At 41.5% G+C, this 27,290-nt stretch overlaps 1 protein-coding gene across 1 annotated transcript in view; it reads left to right on the top strand.

Moving 5' to 3' along the window:
• Positions 1-1,228: 1,228 nt before the first annotated feature.
• The window catches only part of SPECC1L (sperm antigen with calponin homology and coiled-coil domains 1 like), a 61,619-nt gene continuing 35,557 nt past the window's right edge, over positions 1,229-27,290 (top strand). Inside the window, exons 1-5 of the mRNA XM_062009633.1 lie at positions 1,229-1,320; positions 14,241-14,430; positions 18,691-18,850; positions 19,792-21,425; positions 22,311-22,518. Of these exons, the coding sequence (XP_061865617.1) occupies positions 14,278-14,430; positions 18,691-18,850; positions 19,792-21,425; positions 22,311-22,518 (2,155 nt within the window). The 5' untranslated portion in view covers positions 1,229-1,320; positions 14,241-14,277. The remainder of the gene's footprint in view (positions 1,321-14,240; positions 14,431-18,690; positions 18,851-19,791; positions 21,426-22,310; positions 22,519-27,290) is intronic.

Genomic DNA, 27,290 nt, shown 5'->3' on the forward strand with positions numbered 1-27,290 from the left:
TGTTGAACTCATCATGGATTAGCAAACTTAGTGGGATGACAAACCAGAAATGTTAGGGAAGCATAAAGGAGCCTTCCAATGCCACGCAAGTCTGTGCAGCAGCCTTCCAGGGGAAGCCCCGCCAGGTGAGAACGGGCAGACTGACAGAGAATGGATGGGGAAGGAGACCTTGAAAAAACGACTGGGTAAGATACACACACAGGAAAACTTTTTCCATGGTGTGAACCAAACTACGTTGTGACATCTGGAAGCACATATCCTCCCCGTATTAAAGAGTTCTCATGAAATACAGGCGTCATTTGCTTTGGTTTACAGTACTGAAAGTTACATTTCACCCAAGATAACGAGGGGACTGTAAATCACGCTTGTCCTCACCAGTCTGCAGCTGTGTATGTCGCAGGGGTGAGTGCACCTCAGGGGAGCGGCTGTGATGCAATCTCGTACTGCAGCATTTCTTTCCATAAAACAGCTGAATTGCTATTGGGAGAGAGGCCTTAACCCATGGTCTGAGACACACAGGAACCCTGACAGCGAAACTTCACAGGGGTATGGCAAATCAGCACATTTTCTGTTACTGTGCTCGCAGCACTTTCCAGCCAATGCCTATGAGCACAGACTCTGCCATGCCTCCCACGAAACCACCAGCGCTGTCAGCGGGCTTATGAAACGCAGCTGCCTGTAATTCCCGACTGCAGCACGCTGCAGGACAGGCTGCAAAGCTGAACCGGGGGCCGTCCGACAGCTCGTGTAACCTCAGCAGACGAAGTCAGGAACGCTTCGCGGCATTCAAGCGCCTGCTCCTCGCCCAGCGGACAGCGCGCGTTGTGCTGCGGGCGTTGTGCTGCGGGCGTTGTGCTGCGGGCGTTGTGCTGCGGGCGTTGTGCTGCGGGCGTTGTGCTGCGGGCGTTGTGCTGCGGGCGTTGTGCTGCGGGCGTTGTGCTGCGCCGCCCAGCCGCGAGGGGGCGCTGCGCTCAGGTGCGGCGCCACGCGCCCGCCCGGACACGCCCCCCCGCGGCAGGGGCGCGCGAGCCCGGCGGCGCCGGCCACGGCGCACGCGCGGCCCGCGGACGCGGCGCCCCCCTGCGGCGCGGGGCCGGGCCGTGCGCGGGGGGCCGCGCAGGCGCAGTGCGGCGGCGCCGCCCGCGAGGGGCGGGGCGGAGGCGGGCGGAGGGGTCCCCGTCGTCCCCGCGCGCCCCTCCGCGCCCCCCCCCCTCCCCCTCCCGCCGGCGGCGCGCGCGCGCGCGGCCCGGCCCGGCCCGGCGCGGTCCCCCCGAGACTCGGGCCGTGCCGCGGAGGAAGCGACGAGGAGGCGGCTGCCCGGTAAGCGCCGGCGAGCCTACCCCGGCTCCGACCCCCGCCCCGCCCGCCGGAGGGTCGCCCGCGGCCGCCTAGGCCCCGGCGGGGCCTGCGTCGCGGGGTTGCTGCCGCCCGCCCGGCTCCCGCCGCCCGCGGCGCCTCGGCGCACCTTCCCGCGCACGCCCGCCCCGCGGCCTCGCTCTCCTCGCCGCCGCCGCCCCTCCCCCGTGCCCCGAGGGCCGCCGCCGCCCCGGCCGCGCCGCCCGTGCCCTCGGCCGCTGACAGGCGCTGAGGGACCCGCCGCCGTGCCCCCGGCCGGCGCTGCCACCCGTGCCGTGACTGTCCCGGAGCCGCCACGCGGGAGCCCGGCCGGCCGGAGGCGGTGAGGTAGCGGAGGGCTGCGCGGATCCCGGCGAGCGGGGCAGCGGCAGGTCTGCACGCGTTTGTTTCGCGCCGCTGACTTGTTTCTGTAGGGGGACGGTGGTGGCACCCGTGGGCGCTTTCTGAGGAGAAAGGCGGGGTGCCTGTGCTTCGGCACCTCTGCTGCCAGGTGGTTGTGTGCGGGCAGCATCTCTCTCTGCATTCAGATTTGACGCTTTTCTGCATTTTTATAGCTGAAAGAGCCTACAAGTTCCAGTTTAATGCCTACTGTCTGCTTTCCTGTGCTTCACGGTGTTTTTTCTTGCAAGCCTTACATGACCCGGTAGGGCCAGGGACAGAGGAAAACAGGCTCCTACAGCTGGGCCAAAATTGGACAGTCACCAGCCTTTTCCAAGAGTCTTCCTGTACTCTGTGTCCTCGGAGAGAAAACCAATGCAGTGCTGATGCTGAGCAAACTGCTCTCATTTCTCCACCTCAGCATCTCACCATCTGGGACTGTATGAAGTGTTTGTCTGTGCTAGGATCTGGAAAACGCTGCTGTCTCATAGCAGTAAATTTGTCTTATTCCTGGGGTGAAAAATGTTCTGAAGAGCAGTAGATTCTGTTGAAGGACATAGTCTATGTAAGCTCTGCTCACCCCAAAAGCAAACATAAGCCTTCTGGTGCTGCTTCCTGCTTAATTCATAGCATGGACTTTGACTGTTCAAACTAGGCAAGTGAAAGCCAGCGGCTGCTTTTAACGCTGTGGAACACAGTATAGTTCTGCAGTAGCTCCAAAGTAGTTCCTTCCTCCAGACTAGGTGATTGTTAGCCAATTGCTAGCAAAAAAATCAAAAGAGCAGGTAACTGTAAACAATCTGAGTTTAAAACTGAGAAGCTGAGACGGGAGTAGTTTCTTGTAACGCTGCCACTTAATTTTCAGTTAGTGGAAAAATCAGATTTTAGGCTGGTAGACTGTGTGAAATAAGAGAGAAGAAAACTCAGGCTTCAGATGTTTCTGTATGCCTGAAGACCTATGTCTATTTTTCTGTTTTATGGTGAACAAAAGTTGTCAAATCTTCTTATTATACCAGTTCTATCAAACACAAAGCCATCTGTAAGCACCACAGTCCTCATTTCTCAGTTATTTTATCCACCCAAGTCAAAGAGCCGTTGTTTGACGTGAGTTTTGGTCCGGTCGTTGAGCAGATCTCTGCTCTCTCTTTACTAGGATGAAGGACTGCTTTACTGAAATGTAATGATGGTGGAACATCCCAGTGGGCAAAGCTCAGTGCAGGGATTTCCCTTCTCAGGGACTGTACGTTTTACGGTGTTTTGCGCCTTACTGGCACTACAGTGTTTCCCCTTTCCCTCTGCGTTCTAAGGCAGTGTGATCTCTGTGGCCCTCGTGGCTGACTACCAAAGGCTTCTTCTGCATCAGGCTTGAGTGAAGGTTTCCCTTTTAATGGAGAGAATGTGTGTAGTAGCAGATCAAAGTGAACTTGGGTGTTGTGCAGAGGTCTGGTGGGTGTGAGTGTGGTAAATTGTCAGCATGGTCACTAGTATGGTTTGCTGTTTTCCAAAGCCATATCTGGGCATCGTTCAAAGATGGTAAATGCCAGGACTTCTCCAAACAGACATGGATCATGTCCTTTATGGATGGGAGGGAGGGCAAAGTGATTTTGTCACAGATCAAGTGGTGCTGGTTGACTCTAGACTGAAGAACAATCGGGCCTGTGTTAGTGACTGGTGTAAGCTGTAGCCAGTGAGCTTCAGAAGTTTCTGCCCGAGTGCATATTGGAATTGTTGTTTTGATGCTGCAAAGGTTTCATTGTATAGAATAGATGAGGTGATGTACTGTTAACATTTTAGATATAAATAAATGTATACTTACAAGTAACATGGTGAAGGGAAATAAGTTGGTGCCATTTTTGCTTTACTGTTAGTAGGAGAGATGAAAATATATTCTCGGAAGGTGGAGGCATGAAGTGGCTACTCCGTAAGAGATCTTTCACTAATGTACTTCAGAAGTGCTTTTTTACTTGCCTTCATCTTGTGATGTTGGAGCCTGTCTTGTCACCTAGGATCCAGTTGTAGAAGTGTCTGATGCTATTAACATGACTGAATCTCCATTGCTCACTGGGAAAAACGGTGTTAGAAATATTATGCTTGTACTTCCTGGCTTCAAAAATCACCCCCTTCAATCTTAAGTTTTGATACTGAAAAAGGGAGAGGGAAAACAAGTGTCAGAAGATGAGTTACATACCTAATCATAGCCTGAAGTGACTAGTCACAAGGAACACATTACTTGTTTCTTTTGAGCTTATTCCAGCAGAAACGATCAGAGGAGCCCCTGTTTGGAGCACTTAAAAGTTTAACACGGCCTGCAAGTAATCATGGGATACTGTTCTTTAACATATAAATAATTTCTCATTAGAATTTTCACATGTGTGTGATTTTTCTTTGGGACAGAGAACTTTTCTTTAATGGCACTGCAACAATCGATCTTCTTAGGGTACCTTAACTTTGTGAGTAACTGATAGCGTGTTGCAACTAAGTGGCAGAACTAGTAGCTTCCTAAATGGCAGAAAAGAGTAATAGAAGAATAAATTTCAAATTTAGGTAAAAAGAATCTTTTTGAAGTGCTTTGATCTGCAAGGTTTTGAGATCAAAACTAAGATCAAATCATACTTGAGAACTAGCCACTTGTTACGTATGAAAGTGTTGAAAAGCCACTTAAGCAAAACTTGAAGAGAAAAAATAACTCACTTCTACTTACTTCGTGACTTGATGTGATCTTTAGGAAGAGTAAGTCTTGCATGATCCTCAGTTAATTTTGTTTTCCATGACTGTTTGCCAGAGTGAAGCCGAGCTAACAGTCGCCTGCAACTAGCTGCTATATATGCAGTCTTACTCCGGAAAATAAAGTGAACACCTAGGATTTGAATAGTATTAAAGAATAAAGGTAGTATTGAGGTACTTGAGTGGTGTATTGAATGACATCAGCCTGGAAGTATTGGTGTTTCTCTGATGCTAACAACATTTCCTTAACTTTGGTCACTTTAGCCAGCGTGGGATACGTGTTCTGCACAGGTCCATGCAGTGAATAATGATTTCCTGTGGGATGTACAGTGGGGGAGTGGGTGGAAAGCTTGACCAAGAGGCTGGCATTCTTAACACTCCTTGAGTCTTTTTCTTCTCAATGCAGTTCTATATACCTTCTTAATTAAAAGCACACAGCATTCTTGGCAGATGGAACCTTCTTGAAGCTTCAACTGCAGATTTTGCTTGCTGTGTGAGAGCTGGTGTTGGAGGGGCTCCTTCAACATATTTCACTGTTCATAGCCAAAATGCTGTCATCGTCCATATTGACAAGTCTTAACTGACAGGGACGAGTTTATAACAACTGATCTATTAGAGCTTGACTTTGCTTAGCTGTAGGATTGTAAAAGTACTGTTGCAACTTCTTACCAAGTTGTATGGAGCTCAGAGTGTCTTTCATTTAGCAAGCTAAAGGACACAGATTTGATAGTGGGTGTGCATTTAAAGTACCATCTGTTGGGCAGGGAAAAGTCCTTCTTTGTAAGCAATAGTTTTGGTTATTCCAATTTGCTTTTCCCTAAGAAGGAACCAGCATTGTAAATAGTTAATGGTAAATATTTCCTTCAAGTCCCTGAAGGAATATGGACTTCTCTAGAGGAAAAGAAAAACAAACAAAAACTAAAGCACAATTCCTGCAACAGATCTGACTGAGTAACTTTGCTCTCTTGAAGCTTTGGTTTTGCTTTTATTTCTTACTGTGACAAAGGTCTTTCCTGGCAGTGACATAGTCGTGCAAAGCTACTTTTTGTCTGAACTCACTTCTGTCAGGTGGACAATTACGTGTCTTCTCTGGAAATAATTAACTTCTTAAATAAGAGCAGTTGATGGAAGTTGTCATCAAATTATTCTTATGGTTTCTAGATGGGAGATGCATCCTTGAATGTGGCAATATCACCAGGTTTGACTGTACTGGGGAAGGAGCTGATTGTCTCAAAGCCATAGAGGAAAACGGGCAGATGTAAGAATGGAATCCAGAATCCTGATTTAGTAGTTAAGTATCCTTAGATAGTAGACCGCTCTAAATCTGCTTAATTAAGTGAGTGTTATGGGTTTTCAAGGATGGCCTAGTCCCCATTCTTCAGTCCTGTGGCCATTGGTCTTCTTCCAGCTGCAGTCTGAGCTGTAACACGCTCTAAGGCTCATGGACTGGAGAGTGAAGCTGCTGGAGGTCACCATGGTGTGTGCATTTCCAAGGTACTGCCAGAGTTGTCTGGTGCCTCCTGTGCTTTACCACATGGTTCCACACAGCAGTGTGGCTTGGGCAGTGGTGGTGGTTAGAGGCTTGTTCAAACTGGGGCTGTTGCTGAGTTTCCAATCGCCTGAGACTGAATTGAAACAAATTTGGGGCCTTGCTGTCTGAAAGGGTGAGCCTTCCTGCTTCTCCCCAGTTCAGTCCCGCTGCTTCCTTTGCATAGTATCTAGCAATTATAAGGTGAGTCAGATCAGCCCTGATATGGCTGAAAGACCAACTCATCAAAAAATGAGCTCTGATCTCTAGAATTGAAAGAAGGGAGAGGACTGAGGAAGGGGTAGGAGTGCCTTTTTTGGTGGCAGGGTACAATTAAATTGTTTTCATTACTAGTTTAAGCAATCCCCAACAGGCACTTCCCTCTTGGAGCTTTAGCAAGGCTGGCTTGGGGATGGGCTATTCCCATCCAAGCCATACCCTTGATCCAGCTGAGATCCGGAGAATCCTTCCCGGGTTGTGAATCTTCGAGCTGTAAGTACTGAGAGCTGGGAAGGCTCTCTATGCTTCTCCTGTTTTCTGCTTCTTTTGGTGCAATGCCTTCAGGAATGTTGCCAGACCAGGTCAGTGGTGAAATGGACAAAGTGAGCACCCAGTCATATTCCACTTGCAGAAATGCAGGCAATAGAAAGTCCTCAAGTTGAAAATGCATTAGCCAACAGCTGATAAGAACAGATTTTTCATTGTAACCATGCTGGAAGCAGGATTTGGGGGTTTTGCATGAACTGAAGGTGTGATGGAGTGTTTTGGATGAACATGGCACCTTATCTAAGTTACTCACCTGTAAGATGTGTGCTGGGAGCTGCTGGCCTAGCTCATGAAAAAGCATATTGCATGTACTTTGTCTGCCTTGCTTTTTCTGCTTGGAGCTAGGCTACTGCCTGCCTGCTTTCTCCATGAGAGCTTTGTGCAGCAGAGTTCAGCTGACAACAGTTTCAGTGGAGGAAAGGGAAAAGGTCCACTCTGGTCACCTATGGTAGCTGGCAGTTTTGGGAACAGCTCTGCTAGAGGCAGGACATTGCAATGAATGTACATCCCTGGCGGTGCAAGGACAATTCCACGTGTGCAGGGGAATCTCATTGTTGGTTAAGGAGTACAGTATATACTTAGGGTTATATGACACTAAATACACCTTTGTAACTAAATGGTTATTGGTCTTTGTAGCAACTTTACTCTAGAACAGACTTGGAATGGTGACAGGTAATGTGATTGTTTTAGACTAGTTGTTTTTGTAGTTGAAGCTGGACAGTCCTTTGGCTGGGTAATACATTGTGGGGTTTTGTTTGGTTTGTTTGTTGATTTTTTTTTTCAAGAAAATCTGTAGTGCCAAAATAAGGGTGAATTCTATACTACTAGAATATTAACCTAAGGGTTTTATAGAGAGCATTGATGTTTCTGCCAAGTTTGTTTAGGCCTTTAAAACTGACACAGAGATATAATTACCATCCAGGAAACAAGTATATGTTACATCATCTTTAAGTGCATAGCTTAAAATTTGGGTGCAACTGTGAAGTTTACCCAAAAGAGTGAAAAATGATGATGTAGCCAAACCAGATTTTAGTGTCCCTCCATGATCATACTGATATTCTACGTATTTTATTCCCTCTTCTCTCATTCAAGTTCTGCTGGTTGAGGTTTATCTCTACTTACACTGTAAGAACACACAGACTGCCTGCAGATATAAAGGTATTTGTCATTATGTGTATTATCAACATCAGTGACTCAAACCCTATATAATAGTCATTTGGATGGTATTCTCATCTGCAATGTGAGCAGCCATAGTTAATGTGCATGGTACAGGACACTTGGCCCACTTATGGATACCAGTAAGGTACAGATTTACTTGGTCTCTTCCTCCGGTTTCCAAAACTGGAAATAAAAACAAAACCAAACCAGCTTCAATGGAGTAGTTAGTACTGAGAATGAGTTATGGAGAGTGCTCCCCTTCCTTGTGGAATAGATTCCCCATGCCAGGAAGAGTCAGTTGAATTTCGTTGACGAAGTGTTGGTTTTTCTTTCTTCAGCAGTGGTTTGAAGTAGTGGTTGTTTAAAGTAGGAGCTTGAAAACAAGACTAGGTTATTTAATTTTGCTATGAAAAAGGCTTTTAGAGCACAGTTTGTAAGTTTAGGAGTTCTGTAAATGTTCCTGTCACTTGTCTGGAATGTTAAGTATTGCAACGGTTACACATTGCTCACAGCAGTTACAGCTCTGAAGTTTTCTCCAAACAAGGAGCAGAGAAATTTAGGTGTGTAACAGCCAATTCTTACCCAAAGCTCTGGTCTTTCCTCCCTTCTGTTTAAGAGAGAAGTAGCAATAGCAGACTTGGCTCGAAAGCAGTGAATGGATAACGTAACTTAAAGGTGGGAGTCCTGTTTTTGTAATTCCACAATTTGCTGAGGAAAACTGCGAAGATTCATTTGAATGTTTAAGGTACAGAGTAATAGGAAAGTCTTTCCTCTCTAAATAACTACCTGCAGCAGTTCCAGAATTGCAGCACCCGTAAATCACTGACATCTGTGTATTTTCCTCAAGGCATAAGAACATAGCAGACACCGTCCTGACTGGAGCAGGGATCCATCCCACCTGGTGCTCTGGGTCCAGCCATGGCTGTGAGCACATGCCTCAGGAAAAAAATCAAACCAAGCTTTTCCCTCACACCCTGACTGCTTTCCCACCCTGCAATTAATTTTGACTCAGAGGGGTTTCTGAGCCCTTTGTGCTCAGCTATTTAACATCCATTAGGGAGTTTCTCTGCCCTGCGCATGTCCAGTCTCCGCTTCCACTCTGCAGCTTTGTGCAGCCACAGCATTCCTTCACTCTGCTTAAAAATACGGCTTATTTTCCTTATTTGAACTTGCCCTTAACTTTATCCATTGGTCCCCAGTTTTAGTACTGGAAGAGATTATTAACAGCTGGTTCCAGTCTGCCTTCTTGATGCTGTTTAAGATTTGATCAGCTTTGGTCGTATTCGCTCTAAGATGTCTCATGGGAGCTATTATATACTTTTGATCTTATTTTTGCTCCCTGTTGAACTTTTTTCAGGTCTAATAGAATGGTTTTTTTGAGCTTGAGAGACCAGAACTGCACATACTAATTAAAGTGTAGGAAGATGAGGGAAAAATGATTTGTTGAGTATAATATTTGGGGTTTTATGATTTGTTCTGTATTCCTTTCTTTAGTAATTCCTGGAATGACTGTGATTTTTCTTGCCCTATTCCATACACTCTATGCATAGTTTAATGGAGCTGTGAATCAAAACACTGAAGCAGTATAGATGCAGTCTGAGCAGTATAGATGAGTTGAGAACACAAATATATATGAAGCTCAGGTTGCCCCAATGGATAAATTGCTTTGTGTTTACTTACATTTACTTCTATTGGCTGTTTCTATTCTCCACTTAGTCTCCTAAGAGTCTTCATGCACTTCCTTGTTATCCTTGCTATAAGTAACCCTCTAGCATCAGCAAATTTCCAAGTCTGCAAAAACCGATGTCTTCATCCCAGGCAATAACACAAATGCACTTCTTGCTCTTGGCTTATGGAATCCAGTGGTTAATGGATTATGGGTTTGGATTTATTAAGCAAGAGACATTGTTTTAGAGTCTTGTGCAGCATTCAGGCTGAAAATTTGAGCTGTGGAAACTATAAATGTAGAGAATTCTGTCTCCTAGCATGTAGTGTATTTCACACCCCAGGCGCTGAGTTGTTGGTGACTGTGCTGTGCTTGCCTGCAGAGACCTGGGGAAGTTCTGAATCTGTTACACAGGGAGTTGAAGAGGATATATTTTGTAATCTTTTCTTCACAGGTCTGCTTTTGAGACAGCGTAAGTGGCTCTGAAATGTCATTCCCTAATTATTTGGGCAAAAGTTGTCAGCCTAAATCTATCAAAAGCAAAAGTATACCGGCTCCATTGCTCTTGGATGTGAATGTTTCTTTTTTTCCTCCATAATTTGGGTTTTGATGTGATAACCCTGTGCAGTCCTGAAACATTTGAGGGATCAGTTGTTCTTATTTTTGTGGGACTCTTAAAAGGTAATTCTAAGATTATTTATCATTTTCTTAATAATTCACTATTTTTTAATAGGTAAAACTGCTCAGTGACTCTTAGTACCTTTGTATTTTTAACTAAAGGCAAAAGGCACCTTCTTTGCTTAATCCTCTCTCACCTTAGAGGCACAGGAGACCATTTTTTTTCATTCTTGTAATTGAGCCTTTCTGTGACAGCAATATTAGCATAAATAAGCATATTCAGTAATGAGTGAGATTAAAATAATCTTTGCAAGAAATCATACGCCGTCACCACCACCTCGCTTCAGTTTTCAGGTTCCTAAAGAGTACGTAAGAGTAACGCTGAAAGCATTTCATGTTGGCAGGGTGGATGTATCATATCAGTTTACAGTAAAGAGCAGAGCCATGCTATTGGGCAAAGCTCTTTTAAATTATTATTTATGGAGTTGTGTTTGCAGTTGGTATAAAGCACAGGACTGGTTTCACATGCCTCCAGAGCAAGGAGAGCCCGCTCCCGAACAAGATTCCCTTTTGTTTCCTGTGCTATGTGTGCTGTGGAGAGAGAGACGTCTGGGAAAGGGTACAGGTTAGAGCAAAGAGTTACATTTGAGTTTAGGAATGCAGTCTTTCTATCTGATATTTTGGGCTTGTTTTGGCTTTTTTCCATCCTGATTAATTTCATAATTGATACTGTACTGGTAGCATTATCAAATGTTTTCCAGTAACATCTTGTGCCTGGTAGATGAGTATTTTGTTTACTAGCATGATATGAGAGACCTCCAAAAGTCACTCTTGACTGTCTTGTGTGGTTGCAACTGTTAATTCCACTGAAGCTTTTTGGTGTTAAATTTTTCCTCTCTCTTTTTTTTTTGTTTTTTTTCCTGATTCTTTTTTTACTTCTTTGAGGTAGGAGGAGATGTGTGTGAACAGAAAGGAAATCTTAAGTAACTTCAGGTTTTTTATGCAGTGTTTTCCTTTTAAAACAGTAGTGAAATAATATTTTAGCTGTTGTTTGGATTATTAGTGCTCAGTGTTAATCTTCAGAAAGCTTCATTTGGCTACCAAGATACATTTTCTCAACTTATAATTTAGTGTTGGGCAAAGGCAAATTTATTGTTGGTTCCCAGTGTCTTCCTGAGGAATCTGGTGTTCTTGAGGAGCATAAAGGTAGTCCTTATCTGTGATATTTGCCTTTTGAGAAGCAGAAGTAGGGCATTTTCCACTTACAATTCGACGATGTTGATGTCTTGTTTTGAGTGCTGAAACTCCATCATCTTCCTTCCTGGAGAAGGTGGGAGAGGAGAAATTGGCACTGAGAAACCATAAATTCACTTTAAGAGTCAGAGTGAGCAGCTGCTTTTAGAACCTGTAATGCTAATCAATGTCTTGACTTTATTTTGGATTTATTTATATCTTTTTGTCAGTTTTTAAACCATAAATAGACAATCTTCTTTCAGCAAGAAACTACTAGAGCTTGGTTTCTCTGGAAGACAAATGGGAACAGTGGTATCTACTCTTCCCACTCCTCTAAGTACCTTTGAAGTTCCTGGAAAGGTGACTCTACGTCTGAGTTTTAGTAAATCACAAATAGTGTTTTTCAATGTCAAATGTATGACTAATTTAGAGTAATGCTGTGATGAAGCATGAGGATCATACTTAGCTTACTCTGTTTAGTTTTCCTCATTTACATCACTTTGCTATGCAGTTGCTGTTCCTGAAGCAACTACAGTTGTGTGTTTTCAGGAACAATTCTAAAACCATAGAATTGTGGATGTGAAGCATTTGACAACACATAATCTTTTGTCACTGATGTCCTCTGTGATATATTTGTAGAGTGTTCATGTTTTGTACTGTAAAAGCTAACGTTAGCCTGTATTTCTTTTTCAAGTTACACATCCAGTGGGTTATGTTACTGTATTATTGGCTATAATACGCAGATCCCAGATGCACTGACCTTTTACTGTGCATGCAAAGATCATGTATGCAGTGTGTGACATGATGTAAGATGTGTCAGACTTGATGGATGTGCTCTGTAGACTTGATAAATGTGTATTGCAAATGACCCTTGCAGGATGTCTGTAGGCCAGCCAGAGCTACTGCTTTATCTGGATTGCCAGACAGGGCTGTCAAGCTCTGCCCAAATGTATGACAGTCATATCATTGCCAGTACCTCAATGTTCATTGTAGCACTGGTTGACTAGCTCTGTGAGCTGTCAAAAAGCCATGGTTCTGATTTACTGCATTTGCTGCAAGAGTATAGGTTTTTCTTTGAGGTAACTTTGAATACCGTCAGCTTCACCACAGGCTGTGTGCTGAAATGCAATTATTTCTCAAGCATGATACGGGCAACTTTTTTAGAACATGACAAGTATAATTCAGTAGTAATGCTGCCAGGTCTACAGTTTACAACTGGGTCCTCTTTGGTCTTTTCAGTTTGAGTTTTGAGTGTAAAAGATCAAAAGCACAAATAGATGTTTGACTCAGGAACATGAAAAAGGCAAGTGTGGCAACTTGATCTTACCTGTAAACACTAGCATCTGCTTCTGGAATCTAGCAGGCACTTGTACCACTTAAAATTACGTGTGTATAGCAAACATATTATCTTCGTGGGACTTTGCTGGTTCGGATTTTGGTTTTCTTAGGAGTGTCTCTGCAAATTATCTCTCGGTTCTCCTGTGAGGGCGTTCTGATTGCTAGTAGCTGTATGGCAGGACTGGTGCATTTTTGACATTCTGATGATGAAACTGCAACAGCAAACAAAGTTTTCTGTGTCTGTTCATGCCAGCTTTCAGAGCTAAAGGGAATCTGGAAGATACAAACAAATATGATTTTAGTGTCTTAAAATGAAACTTCCTGTTGCTTCTGTTACCAGCACTTAGGGTCTGAGGAGGCAAAACTCCTGGAGTATTACGACTGATCAAAGTTAGATTTGAAATACACCATGTGCAGGTGAGGTGCTGATCAGGGGGAAGAAGTGTGTGTAAGTGTGTGGTGTTAATTTTGTTAGATTAATTGAATTAGTATTCCTGATCACTGTGTTTTTGTCAGATGTCCTATGCACTCAGTCCCTAGTCTGCTTTTTGTGCCTTTAAAATTCTTCACTTTTTAAGAGATGGAAACAGCTAGATGTAGTTCATGTTTCTCATCAGCTGCAGGATACTGGGCTCAGATCAACCTGATCTCTTACTTCCAGACAGAATCTGTAAGGCTGAAAGGACAGTGGAAGTTTCCTGCTCTTAATCTCCCATCCTATATCTTCTGAGTCAGGGGAGATGAAGAAACAGCCACCAACTATTCCACTCTTGCAAGAGGGAAGAAGATTCCTATGTGCCTAGTCTTTCTGTTGGTCCATGCTTCAGATTACAGCTGTTGGCTAGTCTCCCCTTTCTTAGGTTGTCATCCAGAATTAGCAGTTCTTGTGATAATTACAGTGTTTGGGTCTGCTGCAGCTGCTCATGGTTTGTGTGAAGTCAGCTTTGTTTTTCAGGGTCTTGTTTATTTGCTTATGATTGGAATGACAGTATTGACAGTTGTCTGCTGTTTGAGAAAACCTGAAGGCAAGGTAAAGGTGCTGAAGTGTTCTGACTCTAGACAGTGCAACGTGGTCGGGTACTACTGGTTTCTTCTCAGAGATAATCCTCATAATCATCTGACTATTACATTTTGTAAAATCCTGTATGCTTATTAACACTTTAATAATGGTTTCAGGGAAACTTTCAACTTCTTTTAGTTGTTTATAAAATACTTTATCTGCAACTGCTGTTGCTGTCTCCATCCTTCAGTTACCAAGCTGGTGGTAATCTTTTCTCAGATCCAGTGTTGTTGGCAGTCAGACTGTTGCCTGAATACTCCCACATTATTTTCCTTCCCACAGTCAAAAATAAAGAACATTGCTGCCCTAAGAAGCCTTTCTTTTGCTAGCTAACGAATGAACTTGGCAGCATTGGCCACTTACAAAATATCCTCAGTTCAGTGCCATTTGTGGAAAGAGAGCTGGAAAAAAAAATTGGAGTGGAGCTGTAGAAAGTGCTCAGTTCTTGGTAAAAATTCCTTTTTCAAAAAAGCAAAAAACCATTGGTGAGTCACATGTGTTCTGTTTTGCTCTAGTTTGTGGTCTTCACTGCCATCCTGGGCTTCTGGTCTTAAACAGAGCATGATAAATATATAAAAAAAGACATTGCTTTTCATTTGTATTTTAGATTTAAAATCTTTTCTTTCTGCTTTCAGATTTGTTTGTAAATGCATCATAAACAGACAGCCCAGAATGAAGAAAGCAAGCAGGAGTGTTGGCTCAGCGCCCAAAGTGCCTGGAGTAAATAAAACTCAATCAACTGAAAAGGCCAAACCAGAAAACGGCTCCTCGGTGTCTGCAGTAACAAAACTCTCCAAAACCGGGACAGCAGCATCTCTTTTGAAGGTGACAGCCAACAGAATGTTCTGATTCTTTGTCATTTTTACAATTTCTACTCTTGAAAAAGAACAGAATTCTAAGTCCTGTCTGTAATGCATCTTAGACTGGAGGTTTGTTATACAGGTAACTGGAGGGAATGTGGATGGTTGCCCGGTACTGGCAGAGTGATAGGACCTCGCGTGGCATTTGCGTTGCGTTTTTCATATTGCAGTGTGTGATGTGATAGAAACCAATTTGCTGTGCAGAACTTGACTGGCCTGCAAATGGAGCAGAGTGTAAGTTGCATTCTGGTGAATGTTATTAGTTGTGTTATGTATTATGCTTGAAATGTGTGTCAGTGCCTAATGAGATTTGATATGTTATTGACTGATTCCAAAAAAAGCACCAATGAGGTATCTGAGAGACTTTTGGTGTCCGTGATCTGTGTTGGGTCAGTGCAGATGCATTCTTCTAGCTGTTTTGGCCTTTGCTTTTTGTGGAATACTGCTTGAGCTGAACCTTCACATGTTGGTTCTTGCTCCTAGAACAAGTTCAAAGGTAGAGGTTTTCTCTTTTCTCTGCACATCAGGGCAGTAGGTTTAGGAGCATGTGGTTTTCAACAACTAAGAAAAAACAGGGTGTACCAAGGTGTGGAGTTTTCATCTGAGAGCGAACACATCTGGGTTGAATGGATTGTATGAGCCTGTCTGGTCTGCTTTTCTCTTCTGACATGGAAACATAGCTGGACCCACCTCCTTTTGCCTTTCTTCAGCCCAGACTGCAAAGCTGCCCTGGAGCAAATGAACAGAACAAAGGAAAGGGCTGGTGTCTGCAACTGGGACCTGAGCTGCTGTCACCTACAGGAAGCCAGATGAGCCGTTTAAATAACTGGCAAATAAGGACTTGAAATTAAAGAAGTAGGAAGGGTTGAGGTCTCTCTGTATTAGCTATGCAGGATTCTTGAAGAGAAAAGAAATGTTCTCTTATTCTCTTCTTGCTTTTCTTTAATGGAAGAATGGTTAATATATTTTGGTGATGAACTTGTGAGCGTGGTCTCAGCTGGATTTTCTCCCAGTGCCCCGCTTTCTTCAGTCACAGAAAGTCTCTTGCAGTTTTCCTAACTTCAACTAGTTTTTTGATGCTTGTAGACACTACTTATTTTATATTTCTAGATGCATCTCAAAGAATATGGAAACAAAAGTCCATCCTTACCATTTCTCTTATGTCATACCTCTCAGATAAAGGAGGATGAACTGACACTGAAGTAATTAGATCCAGTATGCTTTCACAATTTCACTTACATTAGTAACACTTCTGGCTATGTTTGGGTGTAGGATTAGAATTTATGACAATCGTATGTTTGAGGCACAGTGAAAATTTTTCTCTGGATTACTAAGACTTACCTCAACTTTGTTACAGCCAAGCTTACTCATACAGTTGGATATCTTACTTGTCTTTTGCTGCTGTTGTGCCAGCTGTGTGACTTAATGACGAATCTGACGTTTGTTGAGTGTTCCATACTTGCACAACCAAGTTAGTTGTTTGTGTTTTTTTGACATATCGATACCAACAGCTCACATTTATAATTACTGGCATGAAAGAAGTATCAACAACAAGTTGTATTATTTTTAGGATAATTTTTGTATTGTTTTATATTTGATCAGTCAGTAATAGTATTGCAAAATTAAAAATGACTTTGTAATACATTTTTTTCCTATAGCCTTCATAACATAAGCCTAGGCTGGTGTTCGGCCTTGGGTGGGCTGCTTTCCCTATGCATTGTTCTACAGATTTGGCTTTTTTTTCTGGCGTTTTCAAAGTGTGTGGACAATGAGCAGAGGAAGAAACTGAGACCCACCCTTGTGTACAGCTGAACACTGTTCCAGAGGTGGTTTGTCTGTCTCCTTCAGAATGCTGTCCGCTGCTTACTACTTTGTAGGTTTTTGGCTCTTATTCTGCCCAGGACTTTTGTAAATATTCAGCCCCCACCACCAGCCCCTACATGTTAGTTCAGCAGAAGGCTAACCACCAACTATTCTAGTTTTTCATCTGTCAAAAAATACTCTGCCAATAACATGTCCTTACTTTTAAGCTCATTTTAAAACTTTTTTTTTAGCTAATGAGCTTATGATTGTGCTCAAAACTGTAGTCAGTCAGCAGCTGTACTTCATACAAAGGAATTGCAAAATCCAATGTCCTTGAAAAGCCAGAACTTGGACACCAGTATTTGAATATTAAAAATCAGAATGTGTTTTCCATGTTCATGTGTGTAGGCTTCAGTATTCTGTTTGCAAAATGCAGTACCTTAATTATAGATTGTTGTGACGTTTGATGTTTGAAGAACTCAAATGCAGCAAAAGCAACCATTAAAAAAAAGTTTCCAGGTAGTAATAATTATATTTATATATAAAGGGATTTGAATGAGATGCAGTAAATAGGATATACCTGTTGAAAAACTAAGATGAAATGAATTGTAGAAGAGATAATTCAAGTTTCACTGCACTGAAAGAAAGAGATAAGGGAATATGGAATATGAATTGGGTAATTATAAAGTGGTTTTTAATACAGAAAATCAAAGTCAGTCTGGGTGAGCATTTCTAATTATGATGTATTATTTTTCATATTTTAATGTAGGGGGTTTGATGCTAAGCAGCATTCTATGCAGGATTGCACAGTTCTCAGTAAGTGGGAAGAACTGCTCTTCCTTGAGGAAGAAGCTGTTTAATAAACATATTACGTTGATTTTTGCTTCCATTAAAAGTATATGCTACAAACATACTTTGATTTTTCAAGTCAAGAATGTTTGCTATCGTGGAGCATTAAGAACAGAATGCTGCTGGTTTGTCATTTTTCCAAAGCTTTGCTAAATAGTTTTCTTTGCCAAGAGTGTAGCATTACAGCGTTGAGAAACTGTTTACTAATTGGCTGCAGAGGAGGCAATGCTTTCCAACCTAGGCTGGAAATAGTTTATGGGGAAGTCAGCAGAAGAATGACTTGTCTTAAATTCCATTGTTCAGTGAAGACTGGAGATGACTAATGTCAGAAAGTGTGTATTTTACTTAGCTTTTTTTTTTCCTCTTCAAGCTGAGTCACATCTTGACCTATTTGGCTTGATTATATGTACTTGTACTATAAGTGCCTAAAAGCTTAATCTAATTTCCCCACTCTTTCAACAGGGTAAAACCGCTGACAGCTGATAGCCCATTTGAACTATCATGTTTGCAGACTGATCGGCAGATTCAGTAGCACAATAGAAAAATCACTGTTCTGGGCCTTTTTCTAATACCTTGTTTTAGGGGATAGTTGCATCCCAAGGTTGTTTCCCTCCTCCTCTACTCCTGTGTGCACAAAATGAATTTAGATTAGCTATGAAATCTGATCAAATTACAGGTTAATATACACTAGTAGTTTGTTCTCAGTTCTTTCTTCCCCCCCCCCCGCAGTAGTGTGGCCTTTGCTGGTTTTGTAGCCTTCCAACGTTTTAATTTTCCCATTGGTGCTTTGGTTGTTCTGCACAGTGGTGTGATACAGCAGATCAAGGAACTGACCTGGCTCCTGGGAGGAGAGGGCGCTTTGAAAAGGCTTTAGTTTACGCAGCACAGTGTTGTCTGCACACGGAGGAGAGGGGAATAGAACAGCAGCAGCTTTTTCATAGCAGGAAAGCCAGTTTAGATGCACGTCAAGCTAGAGCTGGAGAGTCATGTGTCTTCTTCCAGCCTTTTATAATCCTTTTTACAAGGCTATATTGTTTCCTGCATGAGCCAATAAAAACATTCTTGTCTTAGAGCGTTTGCCCTTAGAAATGCCTGATTCTATCTGTAAAATATCTTGTGTTTCTAACAACTCCACACAGAACAAATATGCTCTGCTCCCAAGGTCCCTTTTGATTTACAGCTGTTCTTTGTAAACACCACAAATCCCATCCGTGCCCCTTCATGATTTCGTGGTCAGTATTCCTAACTGTTCTGAAATTTGCACTTGAAAAAGAAAATATATAGAAAGGAGAGAAGAGGCATCTTTTTTTTTCCAATTTTAATTCATTCTTAATATATAGAATCTTAAAGTCTGGCATATAGTTCTTAACATGAATATGTATAGGAGCTAGAAGTTATAAACCTGCAGAATTTGAGAGTCATGATGTAAAGCAACTTGTTAATTCCAAAGCATTTCCTTTTAGCTGAGATGCTGGTTGAGACTTCAAATGTATTATCCATCTGAAAATACAGTTACTGGCTATGCAGACTTCTCAGCCAGCTGTCTTAAAGCCTCTCATTCCCTTTCTTTCAGACTAAGAGCAATGATGACCTCTTAGCAGGGATGGCTGGTGGCAGTGGAGTGACAATAACCAATGGTGTCAAGGCAAAGAAGAGCACTTGTGTATCAACAGCATCTTCAGCTTCAGGGACGACCATGAACAGTCTGGAGAATAAACCCAAAACTATTGCAGGTATATATTGATCTTTAAAGCTGATTGTTGGGTGGCTTTGTATTTTCCTATTTTGTATTGAAGATCCAGGCTGCCTAATGAAGTGGTCAGTAAGGTCATGTTCAAATCAGACACCTGTGCTCTTTTGCTGTTCATACTAATGTAATTGCCTTTTTAGGGGGATGTTCCTTTTAGTATTTTTAAGTACTGATTATGCAACTTCTATATAAAACTAGATAATGTAACTAATTCTAGAGAATCATAGAGTTCAGTAAAATCTGATTTGGCTAAATCTTTAAGATGTAACCACTTGTTGCAGTCAACAGTTTGGACATTGTGTATTGCTTCATAGAACTAAGATAAAAGAGCTTTCAGAAACTGTTCAGAAAAGTGAAATTATTTAGTGTGTTATCAGTATGGATGGAAAAATTTCTTGTCCTCCTTTGCTATGTTTTGGATTCAGTAATGCTTGCAAAGCTGTAAAGCATCTGGAAATAAATAGTAATAATCCATCTTTGTCCTTATGAAATGAGATTAAATAACTTTCATTTTGGGTAATCATAATACGCAATTCATCACTTAAAAGATTGCATTCAAATCTACCGAAGAGAGAAGCACATTTGAACCTGCAGGAAGAGCACTGCTGCAGGTTTTGGCACAATTTGTCAAAAGCTGTTGAAGACAGAAACAAAGAAATTTGCAAACATTAAACTTTAATGTCTAACTTATTTTCAGAATACTGGCAAAGCATAGCAGTTGGTAAAGCAAATCTCAATTAAATTATAACTGCACTGATTTATGACTGAGGTTGTATAAATGTGTACTCGAAACGTACTTTATGAAATGTTTTTACCGGTGTGATTCAGCAAATCAGCCCCTCTCTTGCTGACGCAGGACAGACAGTCTCCTGTTACAGATACTGTATTTGAAATTCATGTTCCTGACTTTCAAAAACCTTGCAGGTACGAGTTCCACAACTAAGCGGAGCACCTCAGCTGGCAATAAAGAGTCAAGCTCTTCTAGGGAAAGAATACGCGACCGTTCTCGTTTAAGCCAGAGCAAGAAGCTGCCTCTGAGCGGCCAGGGCACCAACGACACGGTCCTGGCAAAGCGCTCCCGCAGCCGCGCCAACCCGGAGGCCGACATTCGCATGAGCAAATCCAAATCAGACAATCAAATCAGTGACAAAGCAGCATTGGAAGCAAAGGTGAACGACCTTTTGACGTTAGCAAAAACTAAAGATGTGGAAATCTTGCACCTGAGGAATGAACTAAGGGACATGCGTGCTCAGCTCGGACTGAACGAAGATCAGTTTGAAGGTGATGAAAAATCTGAAGAAAAAGAGGCCATTGTTGTCCATCAGCCAACTGATGTAGAGTCTACGTTGCTACAGTTACAGGAACAAAACACTGCCATCCGAGAAGAGCTAAACCAACTGAAGAATGAGAATCGAATGTTAAAAGACAGATTAAATGCATTAGGCTTTTCTTTGGAACAAAGGCTGGACAACTCTGAAAAACTCTTTGACTATCAGTCTTTGAGTCCGGAGATTACAGCTGGCAACCACAGTGACGGTGGTGGCACTCTGACATCTTCTGTGGAAGGTTCTGCTCCTGGATCGATGGAAGACTTGTTAAGTCAGGATGAAAACACTTTGATGGACAACCAACATAGCAATTCCATGGATAATTTAGACAGTGAGTGCAGTGAAGTTTATCAGCCGCTGACATCAAGTGATGATGCCCTAGATGCTCCATCATCTTCAGAGTCTGAAGGCGTACCAAGTATAGAAAGATCTAGGAAGGGAAGCAGTGGCAATGCAAGTGAAGTGTCCGTAGCTTGTCTGACAGAACGGATACATCAGATGGAAGAGAATCAGCACAGTACAGCTGAAGAGCTCCAAGCCACACTTCAAGAGCTTGCAGATTTACAGCAAATAACACAAGAGCTAAACAGTGAGAATGAAAGACTCGGAGAGGAGAAAGTAATCCTTATGGAATCTTTGTGCCAGCAAAGTGACAAGTTGGAACACTTCAGCCGTCAGATCGAGTATTTTCGGTCCCTTTTAGATGAACACCATATTTCATATGTCATTGATGAAGATATGAAAAGTGGTCGCTACATGGAGTTAGAGCAACGTTACATGGACCTTGCAGAGAACGCTCGGTTTGAGCGAGAGCAGCTGTTGGGTGTTCAGCAGCATTTGAGTAACACTTTGAAAATGGCAGAACAAGACAACAAGGAGGCCCAAGAGATGATAGGGGCATTAAAAGAACGAAATCACCACATGGAACGGATTATTGAGTCAGAGCAGAAAAGCAAAACAGCCATAGCATCTACCTTAGAGGAGTACAAAGCCACAGTAGCCAGTGACCAGATAGAGATGAACAGGCTGAAAGCTCAGTTAGAGCACGAAAAGCAGAAAGTGGCCGAGTTGTATTCTATACATAACTCTGGAGATAAATCAGATATACAAGATTTGCTGGAGAGTGTCAGACTGGATAAAGAAAAAGCAGAGACTTTGGCCAGTAGTCTGCAGGAAGAGCTGGCACACACTCGCAATGATGCCAATCGATTGCAAGATGCCATTGCTAAGGTAGTGTTTAAACTAACTTGTATTTTAACATCTTGGATACACCATTGACTTACTGTTGGTCACTATAGATTTAAAAGTAAAAACTTTTAAAAGTAAAGGATTAATTGTGAGGTTATTGCATATTACTTTCTCTTAACCTTTATGAAAAGGACAGGATCCCCTTCTAAAATTATATGGCTATAAGTGAGGGTGACTGTCCTGTTACTACTTCAAAATGTTGGTGTTTAAACACTGCATCTTATTTCATGGGCCAAACTTAAACTGTTTAAGGTACTGTATGGATATTGTGCTTAAGTTGCATGCCAGCTGCAAGAGTTTCAGGGAGCTAGTGCCAAACTGGTGGATGAGAGATGTCAATGAGAAAGTAGTGGGAGTCAGTTTGAAATGATAATCCAGCTGTTGATGACTTACAGAATCTTTCACAGGTGTTGGGAGAATTCTTGAAGTTTCAGCTTACTCAAGTTGGTTCCATTAACTTAGAATAAACTAACAGTAAAGCCAGCAGAAACGTGTTCTTTCTTCAGCCAAGAAAAAACTGATTTTGAAGTTGATGAGATTTTTCCAAATTAACTTTAATTTACTGAATGCACACTTTAGTTTTAAATGGCAGCTAGATGTTAAATTGGATCAGCTGTTCATGACATCACAGTGTTGGTATTATGGTATTGTACTTCACCTTAATACAAGATAGCCAGGAAGTGCTTATACTTTCAGCATGGGAATAGAAGACTCTAAGTGCCTCAGGAAAATTGTTACACTAGAATACATTTCTAAAGGCTTACTCTTTTATGATTACAGAAATATGTTCTAATTATGCTAGTTACAAAACTAAAACTGTGTTTTAAAATGCAAGCTATTTAGTTACAATGATATATTCTTTTTCAGGTTGAAGATGAATACAGAGTGTTCCAAGAAGAAGCCAAGAAACAAATTGAAGATCTCAACGTGACTCTAGAAAAACTTCGGACAGAACTAGATGAAAAGGAGACTGAGAGAAGTGACATGAAAGAAACTATCTTTGAATTGGAGGATGAGGTAGAGCAGCATCGTGCTGTGAAGCTTCATGACAACCTCATCATATCTGATTTGGAGAGTAAGTGTTACAAGTTTCTCTTGTGAGAGAAATGATAATTTAAGAACAACTGAAGTAGAGCTCTTGTTTTCCATATGTCTGACTTCAGGTCAGACTGGGCTTTGCAGAACCTTTCTAGGGGAAAGAAATCAAGTTGTTTTTACTTTTCCAGTCCCTACAGTAATTGGGATGGGAATGAAAACCAGTGAATTGAGAATAAAATCACATCTGATAATGCTTTTTTCAAGTTGTTTTTAAGGTAGGAGAATATGTAATTACAGACTTAATAATAGTGTGCTCCCTGTGCATCTTGGAGACTGGATGATTGATTTAGTGTTTAGGTGGGTTTTTTAAAGCATGTTCTGTCTTTTGAGTGTCCAAATATTAAGAGCTACCAGGTAGCTTGCCACCATACAAGAAACTATTGGGACTTATTATGAAATCCATGTTTACTATACACTCATCTTACCTCTCTGTGCCTTAGTTCCCTCTCTGATCTGCAAGATCCTGCATAACTTGGGCAACTGTGTCCTGGGAAGCTGTATTTGCATGGTGCCACTTACAGAATTCAAATATCTGCTATTCTGTTGTGTACAAAGACTAAACAACATAGCAAATAGAACCAAAGCATGATTCCTTTTAACAGCAAGGGAAATATTCATAGAGGGGATTTTGCATTGTTCCACTATCAAGAAAAGGCAAGTTAAGTTGTTTATGCAGCTGAAGCTCAGTGTCTGAAGACACTGTCAGCTTGGCTTCCCTAAGCAATCCTTCTTGCTCTTGTAAGATAATCACTATTTCTCTTTACAAAAATATTTTAGGTTTTATTCTGCTTTTCTTTTCCTCATTCAAAAGCCAAAGCCAGACATTTACTTGGGAGCAGGAGCTGAGGCACGTGGCCAGTGGCTCTGATGTGGTTCCTGAAATAATTTTGTTGCAAGGCCTTAGAAAGATTGAATGCGTTTCAGCTTGCATTGTTTTGTCCCTTAGCTGAGAAACATTTGTACAGAATAGAGCTCTGTAGTCAAGTAGAGATTTGCCTGGTAATACCTGATTACAAGGCAGCTCTAACTTTTAAATGCTTTTGTTTTGGGAGTACAAAATGACTGTCAGATATTTTACTTAAACGGGTAAAAATTCATGCAGACAAAGTCTTTGTTACTCATTGCTCTTGAAAGAGATCGGAAAATTGAAGTGTACCAGCTGATGGCCTGGTGAGAGCCTTTAGGGAATAAAAGCAATGGTTCAGTTCTAGGCAGGAGGGAGAGCGGCATCTAGTGGCAGGAAGAAAGAATGGCACCCAAGAATAGGATCAACTATTTCACTCTGACCAGTTTCAAACACTGTCTCTTTAAGTGTTCAGAGTTAAACCTCATACAGAGGTTTATTGGCAGTAGCGTCTATGTAGTGACAGAAAATACAGGATCTCATAAAATCTGGGATTTGGAGGCAGTACATATGACTTATCCAAGACAGAATTTTAATAATTGATTTTAAAGTGACAGAAAAGCACATCTTAGTAGTAATAAACCTTTTTTAGGTTGATCAGACTTTTGGTCAGTTCTAGCAGTCTATCAGCCAAAGGTATAACACCAGGGCTTTTAAATGTGGAGCATTTAGTGTAGGTTTAGGTATAATAAAGCAGTAGTTGGAGCAATGGTGTTTTTTCAGCCTGAATAGCCACATGTGGTAAAGGGCCAGAAAGGTTTTCATCCATGAACTCTTATTTAGATTTTAAACTATGAAGAAGCGTAACCCACCCCTTAAGGAAAGGATTCACCTAATGGCAAAGTTACTGAGTGATGAGAAATGATAGCAAGATGTTATTTACCAGTTGGTAAATAACAAGTACAGTTAGGACAAAGAAGCTTTGTAGATGAAATGTTGAGTGTTCAGTCAGTTTGATGGTTAAACAACACTAGATAGTAATGTAGGAACGTGAAATGCTCCAGCACTGGTTTAGCGCATGCTTTATTGTGGGCTTTCCAAACACCAAAAAGAAGCACAACAAACATATAATGAAACATTTTTCACAGAAGCCTGAATATTGAACTGTCATGTTGGAGCCTGCAAAACTCAGGATCATCTTGATGTGGACAGGATGATTAAAAACATACAACATGTGCCTGATGTCCATACAGATGTCAGGAACTGGAGCTGGTGGCAGCTAAACTCGTTACTGGTGGGATGAGATGTTTTAAGCATAGTGTTTCTGTACTGTAACTACGAAGTCCAAGATAAACACTTAAGTAACCTGCATGTTTTAACATCCAGTCTGGTGTGTGAGAGGAAACAGGCCACAGTGGTGCTGAGAGTGCAGGCAGCGGAGTGGCAGTGCAGGCCAGGGCAGGGCTGGCAGCTGGGCCTTGTGCTGCATGGTGTGCCCTCAGCTTTTCAGTTCTGACTGCAGGAAAGCTTTAAGTAGTCAGCTAGCCAAGTTGTCACATTAGTCATCTTTGATGACTAAAGGGATAAAAAGAAACCTATTATTCCTCCCAGCAGTTAATAAGTTTGTGGGGGGCTTTTTTCCAGAGAAAATTGGTATTTGTAGCTTAGTTAATTAGTTATCAGCCTTTCCTTCAAAAGCCTGAAAATACTTGCTGCGTGTTCACTTAGTACAGGGTAGATCTGCTAAACATATCAATTCTCCTAGTCTGTAACTATTGAAGTTGGTATTTTTTTCTGGGCAAGGATAGGTGAGTAAGAAGGTTGATATATCTGTGAATGAATGGTTCTTTTATGGAGCTGACAGTGTTAGTTTTTAATTCTGCTGTATCTCATCTTGAAATAGATCTCAACAATGGTTGGGAAACTAAATGACCATATTTAGGCCTTTTCTACCATAACATTGGGAATATCAGTTGAACATTAGTTTTCTAATTGTTAGTACTCTTTTTTTTCCTTGCTAACGTTGGACCCTTTAAATTCATTTTTCTTGCTCTAAAGACCTGTGGTCTGACAGCGATGAGCTCAAAAGCAAGATGGATATGCAAATTCCCTGAGCTTTGGTGTATTGTAACCAGTGCCTCTTATATAAGGAAGCTGTAATTCTTAAATTAACTGTAATGCTGGCACTACTCCATGTAGATGTGATTATACTGGGATAGCCATTTCAATGCTAAAAAATTTAATTGCTATCCTAGTGAAAAGCAAACCAATGTAACTGTTATGTGAGAATGCCCATTGTGGTTCTGCCTGTGTTGGGATTACTCAATTTAGTGTTATTTATCAGGAATTGTAATGCCATGTTTTGAAAATACTGTGCTTATCTGAATATGGTAAGCCTTTTTTCCCCCTCAAAGACTATTGAAATGAAACAATTGAGTGTTGATACTAATTTTACTTCAGAGTGATAAATTCTAACTGCTAATTAAAATTAGTTACACTTGCAGAATACAGTGATACTTTTTCTGTCAGCCTTACAAAATTCAGATGCTCTCTTAGTTTCTTCCTCCTACCCTGAGACCTAGTCATAATGCACATTTGTAGTCTGCACATCCCATAATTAATTTTTCTACCTTTAAAAGGCAAGGCCTTGTCAAACTGATTTAAATCAATGCTATTTTATAAAATGTAGGCATAATTGAATCCTGCAGTAAAACACGAGCAGCTTGCTGATTTGCCATTTCTTATTATTCTATTCATTCATCAGAACAATCTCCTTTTTCTTCACTTACCCTAAACAATAGTTACTGTTCCTTTTATCTTGATCATCTTTCTTGTCTATGAATAATGGTAGAAGCATTTGTCCTACCATACTGAAAACTGCAGCACGCACAGGTATGTGTGTGTGTGTGTGTTAGAGTCATGGGGGCTGAGGTTGCAGAAAGGAAAGATACCACAAGGCAGCTGTGCAGAGAATTGCTGCCTCTTACCTGTTATAACTATATGAATTTTCAGGCTGTAGTTGATGACACAATGTGAAGAATTTCAGGAGCTCATGCTATAAGAGGTGAAATCACATATCTTAGTCTTAATTTCTCACTACATTTCAAATCCAGTTGCAATTTGGTAGTTCTTTTCTCGGTTTTTTAATCTCTTCTATTGACTGGTGAGAAGACTGTTTCCAGCAACTGCTGTCAAGTGCTCTGTATTGTTTATAGTAACTGCAGAATATTCAGACCATTCTGTTTTACTTCAAAGCATAAATATACTAAAACTTAATGGTGCGTTTCATATCTCACAAAAGCTCAAAACAATGGCATTACACAAGCTTTAACTCTGGGTGCATTTCTAGTTTCTGGTTTGTGGTTATTTTTAGATTAACTGTAGCTTGCGTTTAGTAGTAGAACAAATTTTATTTTTAAAAAAACACATTTTCTTTGAACTGTCTTTAAAGGGAAAATTATCATCTGCTAGATTTTGTTTCGAAATGCTACTGGAAACAATTTAGGGCGTGTTGAATTGCTGTCACTGTTGACAGTTACTAGTTTGCAGTGGGACTTTTTAGCATGTTTTTAAAAGAAAAAAAAGGTGGGGAGGGGGAGCAACTTTTATAACTTTGACTTAAACCTTTCATCTCAGTGCTCACTTCAGCTTAAACAGATTATGTATAGAGACAAGTTAAAAATTGGAGAGTGCTGCTTATATCACGGTAGCGTGAGATAAGTGTGGCACAGATCTTCAAAGACCAGTTTGCATTTAAAAATGTGCAGTTTTGCAAGGGAGAGATAAATACAGAAATGTCTAATTTTAGTGTTTCAACTTTTCCAGGCCTGAAAGGTTATCATGTTTTCAGGCCAACTGTGATTTATATCATTCTTGTAAAGAAATTATCAGTGGCATTAAAGTCT

This window comes from Colius striatus, chromosome 17 (assembly GCF_028858725.1).
Source record: "Colius striatus isolate bColStr4 chromosome 17, bColStr4.1.hap1, whole genome shotgun sequence".
In the NCBI taxonomy this organism is placed as follows: Eukaryota; Metazoa; Chordata; class Aves; order Coliiformes; family Coliidae; genus Colius; species Colius striatus.